Consider the following 12,954-nt stretch of genomic DNA (forward strand, 5'->3'; position numbering starts at 1 on the left):
CGAAACGTGTATCATTGTTTGATGGGAAAACTTTGACCCCCACTATCTTACAACGTCTTACCTAAAGTTTGAATCAACAGAAATCAGCTTATGACAATCTAATTAAGCCTTCAGTAAGTGCAAGTTTATTTATTTATGGGAAGCCTTTTCATTTTGTTTATTCATTTTCCTATTATAAACCGAAGCACTTATTGGGATGAAACCATTCCAGGTATTTTTTTATCCTAACCGTTTCGTAGTAATGCAAAATAAATTTACCAGAAACGGTTGAGATTATGAGTCAAAAGAAGAGATAAAAAATACCAGGAATGGATTTAATAGGATAGGGACTACCGTTCTTTCGATAGCAGATTGGTTCCACGAACATTTTAATCTATTTAAAACGGAAAAGGTTTTTTTTATATACTTTACCTGCACGTTTCCATGAAAGTTCGGAACACTTAAATACGACACTAGAAATTACGTGTGTGTAGAAATGTAAACAAACAAGTGTGAACCGCAGAACTATCGGGCCTTCAATTTGCATGGCCGTCTCAAGTTGTTCAATTACAGCAACAAACAGGCATCGCCGCGTGTCGACTGTCTAGTTAACGATATAGGTTCACGTTTACGAGCGACCTCTCGTTAACCCGCCTACTTCTAAGTTTTAACCCCAGTTTGTGAACACACGAGCTGTGTGCTTGCGCATCATTGCTTTACAGGTTTTACTTATGCAATTTTAAGCTACATTTTGGTTTCATGTTCATTTTGCTGTATTTAAAAATGCATTAAAATATTATTATTGTAGTAGTTTGCGATTAATTGTACCTAATCTGGCTAAAAAAATCTAAACTCATTGCAAAAAGAAATATCATTCTTCTTAATATTTACAGGACTCAACAAATAGTATGTAGATTTTCTCCTGTTTTATTCGGCAACTGCCAGTACACAACAAGGTTCCTCTTATTACATGAAGCACGGTTTAAGGGGAAAGTCTTAGAGGAAAAGCGCCTCTATTGTCAATGGCTACAGTAAAGGTTTACAGTAAAGGTGGTGGTAGAAAGTTCGCTAGCACATTACCAGCAGGCCCGCAGGCCGCACAAAACAATGTCTCGTATGTTGCCCTAGCCCTACATATATTAGCAGGTATCCCAGGTAATGGTGCCCCCGCACACGCAATAAAATTATATTTTATCGGAAAGCCCTTCGGTTATGTTTTAATTGCTTGACAGTGGCACCTGCGTCGTTAACGACAACGTAATATCTTTATCATATCTTTTATAATATCCATCAGAGTTTCTGTATAGTACCTAGGAATATATTCGTAATTATCAATAACGTGCACATATATTATGTTTTTCGATATTAGTTACACCATTTTGTGTAAGGGCTTTATTAATAATGATGGAAATAATATTTTGTTACACAACTGACCTTCATAAATATTTTTGTTATTTACCTTACATAAGGGGAGTTTTATCTTAAACCACCTTATACCTTGTGGCACAATACGTTAATTTAATAACTGATGTTGCTTCTAAAGTTTTTTTTAAATTTCTTTTCGGTTATTTAGTCATGGAAAATGAAGGACTTTTGCTTAATATTTCAGCTTAAAGCTAGGGGTTGAAAAGCACCTAATAAATCGCATTAGTCTCGCCCCAAGTTGCACAAGTACCTTCTACTAAATGAGGGTTTGCACTCATCTGCCTACCCTTTAGGGAATACCTACCGTGATGGTATATAATAATAGAAGCCACACACTGCACTGGAGACTATGTAAGCGAATACTCCCAGTTATGAGCCCAACAATGTCTGAGGTATCCCCGAACAATACTTTACGTTCGGGAAAATAGCAAGCAATATTAACCGGGATAGTTGACCTACTTCAAATAAACAGTCATTTTAAAAATTCAAGGTGACTTTAAAAATAACGGCTCCAGAGCAATATGCAGTTACATTTTAGATCGTATGGATGCTTTTTTTAATAGTATAAGAATTGGCCTTTAGTAAAATTTGAATGAGTGGCAAACATCAATTTGACGTTTCAGTCAGTTACAGAATAATATTTACATCCTAAATGACAATTCCCAGAAAATGACATACAATTAGTCTCATTTACCGAAATACTCTTATAAAGCTACCAAGTTCTCTTTCCTCATATTGAGGAACATTTCCATGTTATTGTTTGCATGTTTCATAAATTAAGAGTGTTGGGGCACATTAGCGTGAGAGCACAGTTGAGTACTTTGTCATCACAATTCCCGTCACTGCTTGTTTCGGGAAAAGCTCCGGCCACACTAACAGCGATTAACGATGTGTGTGTAATTTGACGGGAAAATTCAAATGACGTAATGCACCACTGCATTTTCAAGCCATTTAGTTACATGACTTTTTAAGTTTACCTGTAAGAAAAGCTACAACCCTCATCATACTAACTTAATGTGGAAATGCTCAAACACTCAAAAAAATTACATCATGAGTAAGTCTACATCATTCTAAAAATCTCATAAATCACAGATAACATTTATTAAATTTTCTGCCTTGAAAAAGACTCCGAAACGATAAAGCTCAATGCTTTTAAATCTTCTAATCAATCATTTCGATGGGCGTACCTGCGATTCCCGCTGGCAGTGGCACCCCGCATCAGAACTCGGCAATATCCCGACCATTTGTCATGTGTCAGGCAGCGAGGCGTCTGACCGCTAATGGATCTCCGGCGAAATATATCAAGAACTGTGTTGCGTACAGTTTTCATGGCGTTATTAATTGGTGTGGTTTGTGCTATGCCACCTGCTTTGCATAGCTACGGGAATGATTTGCGGGGCTACTGTATTACAGTTTGTGGTTGGTAGAAACTGCTTTGACGTGCTTATTTGTGGCATTTAGACCACATACAGCATCCCGAACCAATGTTTACATATTAGTTTCATAGTTTAATACTGAAACTTTATATAATATCGGTAGAAAATTGTTCACAAAGCAGAGCTAATTACAAGTATGACGTAGATGATTGCAATAATTTGGCTAAACATAAAACATACTAACTAACCTACAATCAACCACCAAGCTAAGCATCTTCTCAATGTTGATTACAACATCTACAGAAGTCCAAAGCACCTCTAGTAAATGCGTATAACATGTATTACCATCAAACCTGTATTTCCCGAAACGGTAATGTCAGGGCCGCTGTTGTGCGCCCACATAAGACCAAACTGTGTTAATTAGAGGCCGAGCTTATTGCCATTATCGGGCACAATCATTGTGTGAAATTGGTCAGTTACCGAGAATTTGGTAGCCCGAAATCCAATAACAATGGCCGCGTCGAAGAATATAATATGCCAAGTCATGAAGGAGGCACTTTATATGATGCTCAGAGAAAAAATATACTCCTTAATTGGAAGGCAAAATAGAAAAGCCAATTTAAGCAGAAGTTATTCTAGTAGCGCAAATTAAGATATCTGTCACGACTGCGACTGCAGTTGTATCTAACTAGGCCAATACAACAGAGAATACAAAGTGGAACAGCAAACATATCAAAGTTTGGAACTCAACAAAAACTGTGGCACTCGACAATGTTCTAATATCGCAACATTAAGTAACGTTTAAGTTAAAGTGCAGCACATTTGAGACCATTATGCGCTTGGCATGAGTTCTGTATCGGGCAGCCCCGCGCGGTCGCGACTCGCAGATCGTTAGTAAAAACTTTTAGTGCCTACGCGTGACTCTGATTGTCGTACGTTTATTATCTTGTGGTATTAGGAAAAAGCGGTAGCGATTTCAAAATAGCTATTTTGAAATACGATGAAAGCAAGCAATAGGTACTTGTGTTGCTAAAGTGGATGAAAAACGATTTGTTTTTAAAACAATGAATAATGTTTGAAATTTCTATGTAAATTAATACTAAAGGTGTTTTATAATCCGCTGACTTTCAATACCTCACACCAAAACCACTGTATGAACTGAAAAGCATGTAGTTGAGAATTTGTATCGATAAATATCGAACACCGGCGCCGGCGGGCACTTCTATAACACGCTTCATTTGCTTATTTCTTATTAAATTTACCCCTTATCTACTGCTTTTGTCAACTAATCTTTGAAGGTGATATCTTATATAACATTTTTATAAAAATATAAAATCAAAAAACTACACCACAAACAGATTGCCCCAAAAATACACAACAGAATAGAATATTTCTCTTTGAAGTCGGGTTCCAAAGGTAGAAACTTGTTTACCATACGGTAAGGTTGTTTATAACCCTTTGGCATCCATCGTGGATGTTTATTTCCCCTGTCGGCGATACGCCATCCATCCCATTCATCCCGCACATCCCGCTGTCCACGACATCGATACGTCACACACAATTTATATTCGGGCGACATTGATACCGGCGCGGCCTGTTCACACACGACGACTATTGATCCTTAACTGTTATGTGTTGTGCTCCGTACCTGGTGTTTGTGTATTGTTTTTCGGTGTGCAGAGATATAGGCCTGCGATTTGTTGTTGAATATTTTTTTTTTATAGGAAGAACACAGAACCAAATTCTGTAGGCTAATGTTATTTTTTTTTAAATTAATAAAAGCTTTACAATGTAGCCCTATACCAAAAAAGTAGTCGTAACCTTTTTGGGCCAAGTTCTGAAAATTATAACTCCACTTAATTTTTCTGAAGTGAAATAATTTGACACTTACTTATAATAAACATCACTCCCACTAGACGTTAATTGGACTTAGCATGAATACACTATGAAAAATGTTTTCCCACTCCATTAAGATATTGAAAGGAAAACTCAGTATCGATTCCACATTGAATACTCTCCTTAATACCGGTTAAGTGTAGTAGATGAGACACGCCATATTTCACCACAATTTATGGGACCTTGGCTGCAGAGTCGTGGAATACTAAGGGATTTATTTGTGAGTGATTTATGGACTCTCATGGTGTCTTTCTAGACTGACAAATGAGGAAAACGTATTATTTACTAGTCAACGATACGACTTTTGTATGATAAGTGATGGTTTCCGTTCAAAACAATTTTGCCTAAATTATAAGGAGGTTTTGATATGTAGGTATCTAAGTAGCTCGAACTGTTTATTCCAAAAGCCGACTTGAAACTTATCAGAAATATTATTAGATATTTTTGGTTTATTTACGTAGATTGAATACACGGATTAAAATTTTGACCTGCTAATAAAATTCTTTTTTCGAAAGTGAAATAACATTTTCGCCTTTTTTATTTAATCTATTGTAGTACTAAAAAATATCGTAAAAAAAATTGAATACTGTATTACCAAAACCTGCCCATGGCCCATATCCGAAAGCGGAATTAAAAGTAAAAAATCACATTAGCTCTCCATTCTTCTCGGCGGTAGTGACGTCAGGCTCCGGAACGAATAAATCCGAGTGCTCGACATTGTATCCGCCCGCTCCCCGCTCCCGCCTCGCGCCTCGCGCCTCTCGCAGCCACCGCTACCGTTTCCGTTCCTCTGTAGGGTAATGAATTGCTGTATATACCTCCACGCCCACTGCAGTTGTGCTTCATAATATTTTCCCTAGACTCGCCTACAATAGACGCTGTAACAGACACGGATGGGGAAATATTGTTGGTTCTTTTATGCGACCTATGAATGGATTCGTGTACGGCTCGGGTCACAGGTTAACGGGAAAAATATTTAAATTGTGGTCGTTAACACATATAGGACTGAATTATGCATAAAATGACATTTCATTTAAACTTTTTATTTGTAAATTGTCGTGACTAGCTACTTAGAGGTAATTCAGGAGGTACACGGAACCTGTCATGGAAAACGTTTACTACAATCAATGTTCCCTTTTTTCTGATAATTAACTTAAAGGTTGGAGTCCATAATGTTTCTCAAATTCACTTCATAGTCACAAATACAAAAAGTCATGTCAAACAATTGATATTAGACTCTAAAATCAAACTCAACCTCCGACAAGGCTTCCAAAATACGTAATCAAAATCGTCTATATCACTACCGTTAAGTCTCAATTCGAATTCATACGATTCACACACGAAAAAATACTCTCAAATCATATTTGCATTCTTTCTGTGATCCTTTACACAAATAGGAGAGTTTCTGTGCCAATCCCAGGAGACAAGAACAAGCGTTTTCCATTACGTCCCGCAGATAACTAAGTGAAGCTGTGCGAGTGCGGCCCAAGTTTGTGGATATTGGAAACCGTTGCAATGGCACTGCGGAGATTTGCGTACAGCCTTCATGGACTATTTTTGGCTGGCTTAGTTAGGAGTATTAAGGACGTCGAACTTTATAGTCCATTGACTGAGATTGGAACTTTTTTGAACCAAATCATGTTATTCTTGGTATTGAATGGATTATGCCTTATTTTCCAAGGTTAAACTTTAAAATCTGCCGATTAAACATTGTTTGTACTTAGAAACATGTTGTGCAATTTGCATTTTGTTTCATAATTTCACAAACAAAGCTAACATTAAATAATTAAGCAGTTCTAAGCAGATTTCGCCGTCTCGTTGTTCCGGCAATGTTTACGCGTCATTTCGCGTGAGAGGGGAATTCATGTTTGTTTTAGATTTAGTTTCTCACACATGGCAGAAGCGATTAGTGCACTGTCCAAATATTTGTTCACTTTGTTGAAACGTTAATAGCGTTTACTATGTTTTATGTCTGAAATTTTTAAGCTTCAGTAATATTTTTCAAATTAATCTCTGTAACTAACCTTTTCCATATGAGCTTGCTCAAAAGGGATTTATTTACTTTAACTTAGTCTCATTTAAAATTTTCTTCACTGATTTCCTATTCATTATTTACATTAGAATTTAAGGGAACGTCCTAAAAAAACATAATCTTTATCAATAGGTGCAAAAAAAGGTCAAAGTTTAAAGTAAATGTAATTAAACTCGATTGATCAAAATCTAATTGTTTCTGTATCATACTTGGAAGAAAAGAATATATTTGTTTCAATTTCTCACCACATTTTTTAATCTACCAATTCCTTCTTCAGTCCGTATTTTTCGCTGAACTCTTCATTCTTTTACTTTCCACGTAATATTTCACAAACCGTTCCTCGGAGCTGGCTGCACGTTGAAGTCAAACATCAACGCGGTCATAAAAAACGTGAATTTACCGCCATCGTACATTACCGATGTACATAAAATTGTTGGCGCAAGTCAAGAGCGATTCGTTATCCTTTGATCGAATTGCTCTTCACTTTCCGACGTCCGACTTGATTGAATCGTCTAACTGTTATTTTGATTCAAGATTAGATCTATCTGAAAAGTACCACTGTCACAAATCGAAAAGTTGAAAGATTCTGATTTCTTGAAAAATACCTTCTCTTGCTTTCCGGAATGGTAGTAGAGCAACTTCGTTTGAGTTATGATTGTAAATAAAATCTTAGCTGTCGATTGCATTGTAAACATAAGTTGGGTGGGTTCTAATGATCAAATTATTAGTATTGACTTAATTAAGTCGCACGATAATATTTTTCGAACAAAGCGTAATATGTACATGCTTAGCAGTTCCGGCACTCACTCAGAGGGGAGTTATTTGGCACAATACTCATTTGTGGCTATCTCAAACTATAACATAAAGCAAGAAACTTATTTGTAGACAAGAATGAGACACTGTAAACCAAATATACAAAAAAAATCTTTTGCGAGACATGGTATCGTTCCTGTTACGGCTGTTATAAACGCCTTTTAGATACAAATACTTACTCCTAAAAATAAAGTCTCACAAAACAACATTTACGAAACGGGAAACGCTTTTGAGGTAAAACGTTGATACGTAAAGCGATCGGTTGGTAGAAATTCATGATTTTTTTCTGTCTCAAACTCTGCATGTATTTATGACACAAGATCAAAACCACACGCTGACGCGCGCTCCCTCGAGGATACAAAAACGAAAATTTTGCCGCGATCATATAAATAATATTGATAGAGGTTTGTGGAAAAAGGGACAAGAAACAAGCGACGGACGAGGCTTCTACAAAAAAAATTGCTTTGGGGTGATGATATAATACTAAAGCAGATGTTTTTGGCTAATTTTTGGACAGTTTTAAGTTGGAAAGATCTTTCTCCACAAAGATAAAGGTTCTTTATAGCATGTTACTAATCGCTGGAGCTTGTCGTTTACTCCTTCTGTTTAGCCCAGGGCGACTCAAGGCTGTATCTATCACGCGCTGAGTGGCGCCCCGAGGGACTCGATCAGGACCTAGTTTTTGCCATGGTTAGACACCAAATGTAACCAATAAGTGTACAAAAACCTATTATAATAATAACCATATAAAAACAAACTCAACCATATAATACTTACTACCTTTGTTTTTTAACTGAAAATTAACAATGCTTCATGCATTGTTAATTTTCAGTTAGATACCTATATGATTGCCTGGACTGTCGGACTACAATACATGAAAACATTAGCTCTTCCATTTTTCTGACTTATCCTAAAAGACATAGTGTTCTAGCAAAACGAAAGCATAGTACAACAACACGTGACACCAAGCACGACAGCACTTAACACATCAATATCGTTATCTCCTCTGTTGCGCCATCTTCTCCATGGGTAAGATAAACCTGGTTCCCGCGTTGAGTGCTGCCCCCGGGGAGCATACCTCCTTACAAGCCATCGCTTTGATTCCTCCCCCTACCCCTCACCTCTTACCCCTTATCCTCCCCGCACGAGACCACGTGCGTTTGATTTGAGAAACGATGCGATACCACAGGATTTTGCATACGTAAATACGCAAACGCCTGCAGGGCAGCAGTTTGGAGTATCGACATGTTTAGCTCGACTTAGTGTTGCGTGATCCGTAACAGATGTTGGTCTGCTGTGTGGTTTCTTGTATGTTGTATTATTGTTCGACGTTAATCTGATTGGAAGAGCGGTTTAACTTCAATCTAGAAGCGGATATCCTAAACACTAATTAAAACTTGTATAAGCTCTCCAGTAAGAATCTGCGACTAAGTGGTCAAAAAATCACAGTTGTCAATGAATCGATTTCAAAACAGACTAAATTTTCAAGTCTGCCACATCTCTGAGCCAATGGTATGGCTAAACGTTAAAATTTAGATACCACAGTCGGGTGGAATAATGGGGGAAAATCTAAGGATCTTTACATTATTTAGTATCGGCGAATGCTATAGTGAGAACGTCTTAATAAAATATTGTGTATATCCAAAGATTTATCGTCACTATAAATAAGTGAAGTAGGAGCTAAAAGCTTTACCTTTGGGCAATACCCTTTTAACGAGCAGCGAGCCCCGACGCCTCATATTATTACTGTACACGTGTCTCAACCAAATCTAATTTCGAGAGTCCAGGAGTAGAACTGTCGCTTTTATTATGCACTTGGTATTAATTAACAACGAACACGGTATACAGCACTAGTATTAATGTAAGTACTTATTTTTTGAGACCTTTTCAAAATAATTAGAAAATTTACACCAGTATGCCTTTTATAATATTTTAATCTTATCATTATTATTTATTACTTGATGTAACACACATAGCTTGGAAATGTCTTCCTTGTTCAAATGAGTTTTCATTAGGCCTGCTTTTTTTAGCCACACATCTCATGGACATAATTTCATTTATTTTCACCATCTTAGCGCTCCCAAATCTCTAACATACCCAACAATTATGATTAAGTACGTGCTTATTGTCACGTTAGTTAATTTCATGTAATCAACACAATCTGATCCTTTGTCAAAGCCCTGTCGTACAACTATTGTACTTAAAGTTGTTTGAATTACAAAGCATTGCACTAATTAATTTCAACTAAATGTAATTAAAAGCAAGGCCACTGTTACCCGCAAGTGAGAGGCTTAATGAAAAGAGTGTGTGTATGTGTGGGTGTGTGGGTACAGACGACCACACAAACGTGCTTTTAGTTACTGCATCCTATTTACGTTTAGAAAATATTTTTTAGAAACATATTTATTCTCGTCCTTCACATTATATCCTAATTGAGTAAACTAAAACTTAGAAGTTCCAGTTATTAGTGACTGTCATAGGCTACTTTTTTCGAAAAATATTTACCGACGATGTGGGCACGGGTCAGCTGGTGTTAAATTATTGGTGCATTATTTAAGTTTATTTTTTACTTCGACGATACCAAAAATAACTGAAAAAGTGCCAACAAAACTTGAATGATAAATCAAGAGCATTACTAGTACCAGTCGGTGCTTTTCATCGCTCGAAACTAGACCCATAGAATCGATCACAGTAATAGATAAATGTGTTTGTACAACAGACCCAATATTTGTCACAATATTTCAATATCCGTTTCCATGTTTTTCATAGTGTTACATTTATTTGCGGACCCTACTCATGTTTGTGTGTGTAACAAAGGAGTTCATTTCTAGTTCAAATACAAATAAATGTTTTGAGCCCTTCTGGGTAAGCAGAATTAACCCTGTTAGCGCAGGTATACGAATAGTGTACGTGTAGGGGCACCATGGTCGCCGTACTTATGAGGATAGAACTACTTTTAACGCTAGAAGACGTGTAACGGTGCACAGTGTGTAATTTTTTTAAATTGTGGATATGCTATTTATACAGTCGGTTTCAAATAGGAGAAAATATGCACAGAGCAATGTAATGAACAAATTCTTGTTCTTGGTCAGTGAACTTGATAGCTTAAATAGTAAAGCAAGTGGCGCGTAGGTATGTCCAGGAGCTGCAAATACTTTCATGTGATATTAGTACATAGAAAAGATAAGATTAATAAGTGCGATCGTTGGTACTTGGGGTCTTCTCTCCAAGACTAGGGAATTTTACCATCAATGCTTATTGGTTTTGTCTAGGTACTAAAAACAGTAGACAATAATGGTGTGTCGTCTTGTCCAAATATAAAACTTAAATAAAAAACCACGACACATGTTATTCGTGATAACACAATTGCTGTGAAAGTCTAAACATGGTAAGTGGATCATTGAAAACAGAAATAATGATAGTAGTTAGAAAAATTGCAACCACTTTGTTATTTTTCTACGGAGAATCCTAGGGCTACAAATTCTAGATACATCTAAACATCATCCAAATCTAGACACGTATCATGTTACTCTTAAGAGAAGCATTTTATATTTATAGAAGTTTTGCTGACGTAGAGATTTATCGCCGAATTATTAAAACATTCCTTCAAGCATTGGAAATATAGTTGGATATTTTCTTGAAAGTTTGAATCAGTACGGAATCTCATTTCTGATTTTGATAGATAAAGAAAATTACAGTGATTCGGTTGGTACTGCCGACGTTATCTTGTTATCTATGCAAATGAGGAAAATTGGTTCCTGTGGCTTTGGATGGCGTGAAATTTGCCAGTGATTAAATAGCCATGTTGTTAATTAAATAACTGTTTCTATATAATCAGGGATGTTTGATTGTAGCCATTTGATTTTTTTCTAGTTGACTATTTTTCTATCCGTCCTACATTGATTAGAACAGATAAGGGTGTGTAGTGTAAGAAAAAAGCTACAAGACATAACCAACCTTCGCGCTTTGTATATTGTTCATCAAAGGGTGAATACAGCATTGATTTTTATATTTTAATCGTTGCTATATAAAGTAATACTTTCGTCAGCTACAAATTGATAGTTATTTGTTTAATGGAAAAGCATTCTTACGTAAGTCGTAACTCCTAAAATAATGATGTGTATGTTATTAGCTATAAGTAAAGCAAAAACAAGTCCAACACTGAACGAACGTGTGGTCAACGAGTTTCGTCGTCCGCGCTGACCTCCCAAACCTAATTACGTGGGTCACAGAGACCCCTAGTATTGCGTCCGCCGACAAAAAAGAAAGTCGCAGCTGCCGGGTTATTCTTAATAAGAAATTTATTTGCTCCCAGAAAATGTACTGGAAGTTACTCATTATGAAGCCGTTTCTGTTCAATTTACTTTTAATGTAGCTATGAAGGAAGTACTTCGTTTTTCTCCTATTTGCTTATTTTTTGTTCGAATAAAATTCGAGATAATTGAAACATTTCAACTATTTTCGTTCTTTTCAAATTCAAACGTCGACCGAGTACCAATTCTGACAAACTACAAACCCATGGTCACTTTACACTCCAAAGTTGTGTTGGAATAATTGTTTGCGGAAAGTATTCAAGCGGTTGTATCCCGGCGATAGGGCCTTCAGTAACATCAGCCTTACCGTGTAACCGATACATCGGCCGTCCACGGACTCCCCTGTGACTGACATTTAATTAAACTTACATATCTTGCGAGCGGCGTACGTGGCGTCGACTCATTGTTACACATACTATAAGATGTCTCAGATAGGACACCTGATAGGTTCCTTGTTCCAGTCTCTTGTATTGTTCGGACAGTATGTTAAACAGGCCTTATAGCCATAGAATATATTGTCTAAGTTGTATCTGGATTAGAGAGGGCTTATCTACGATAGATTTGTTGTTCTAGTAATATTTCAGGATGTGAAAATTTGTAAAAATTGCTAAAGACAGAAAGAAGGATGATAATATTTCTGAAGGAGAAAATCGAAAAATACCGCGAAACCGTGTACTAATTTGGTGAAACCGCGGGAAACAGCTAGTTCATACTATATAAATAAATTAAAATCATTTTAAATCCGACATATTATAAGCCTTACAAAGTTATTCAGAACCTAAACTCTAAATAGATATCTACATTGTAGCTGAATTAGTTCAGTTACCTTTTGAACTGCTATTTCCAAGCCACTCAGACACGTAGGAATGGATCTATATAGGTAATATTGTTTAATATTAAATGAGCTATAAGAATTTTTGAGGTCAGACCTATATTTTAGTACAAATTATGTCGGACTTCGGAGTTTTCCTTGCACGTACTACATACAAATTATAAATTCATAATATCACGATCGAATTTTATAAATGGATCTAAATATGTATCTAATCATGGACTTCTTGATCTGGTAATTCGAGTCGTGCCAAATAAATGTACTGGAGTGCTGTCTTCTGAAAACGAA

General features: G+C 36.5%; 1 protein-coding gene across 1 annotated transcript in view; it reads left to right on the top strand.

The window, feature by feature from the left end:
• Positions 1-1,001: 1,001 nt before the first annotated feature.
• LOC113502085 (Down syndrome cell adhesion molecule-like protein Dscam2) overlaps positions 1,002-12,954 on the top strand; it is a 31,063-nt gene continuing 19,110 nt past the window's right edge. Inside the window, exon 1 of the mRNA XM_026883466.1 lies at positions 1,002-1,093. Coding sequence (XP_026739267.1) covers positions 1,002-1,093 — 92 coding nt within the window. The remainder of the gene's footprint in view (positions 1,094-12,954) is intronic.

This window comes from Trichoplusia ni, chromosome 16 (genome assembly GCF_003590095.1).
Source record: "Trichoplusia ni isolate ovarian cell line Hi5 chromosome 16, tn1, whole genome shotgun sequence".
NCBI classification, from domain to species: domain Eukaryota; kingdom Metazoa; phylum Arthropoda; class Insecta; order Lepidoptera; family Noctuidae; genus Trichoplusia; species Trichoplusia ni.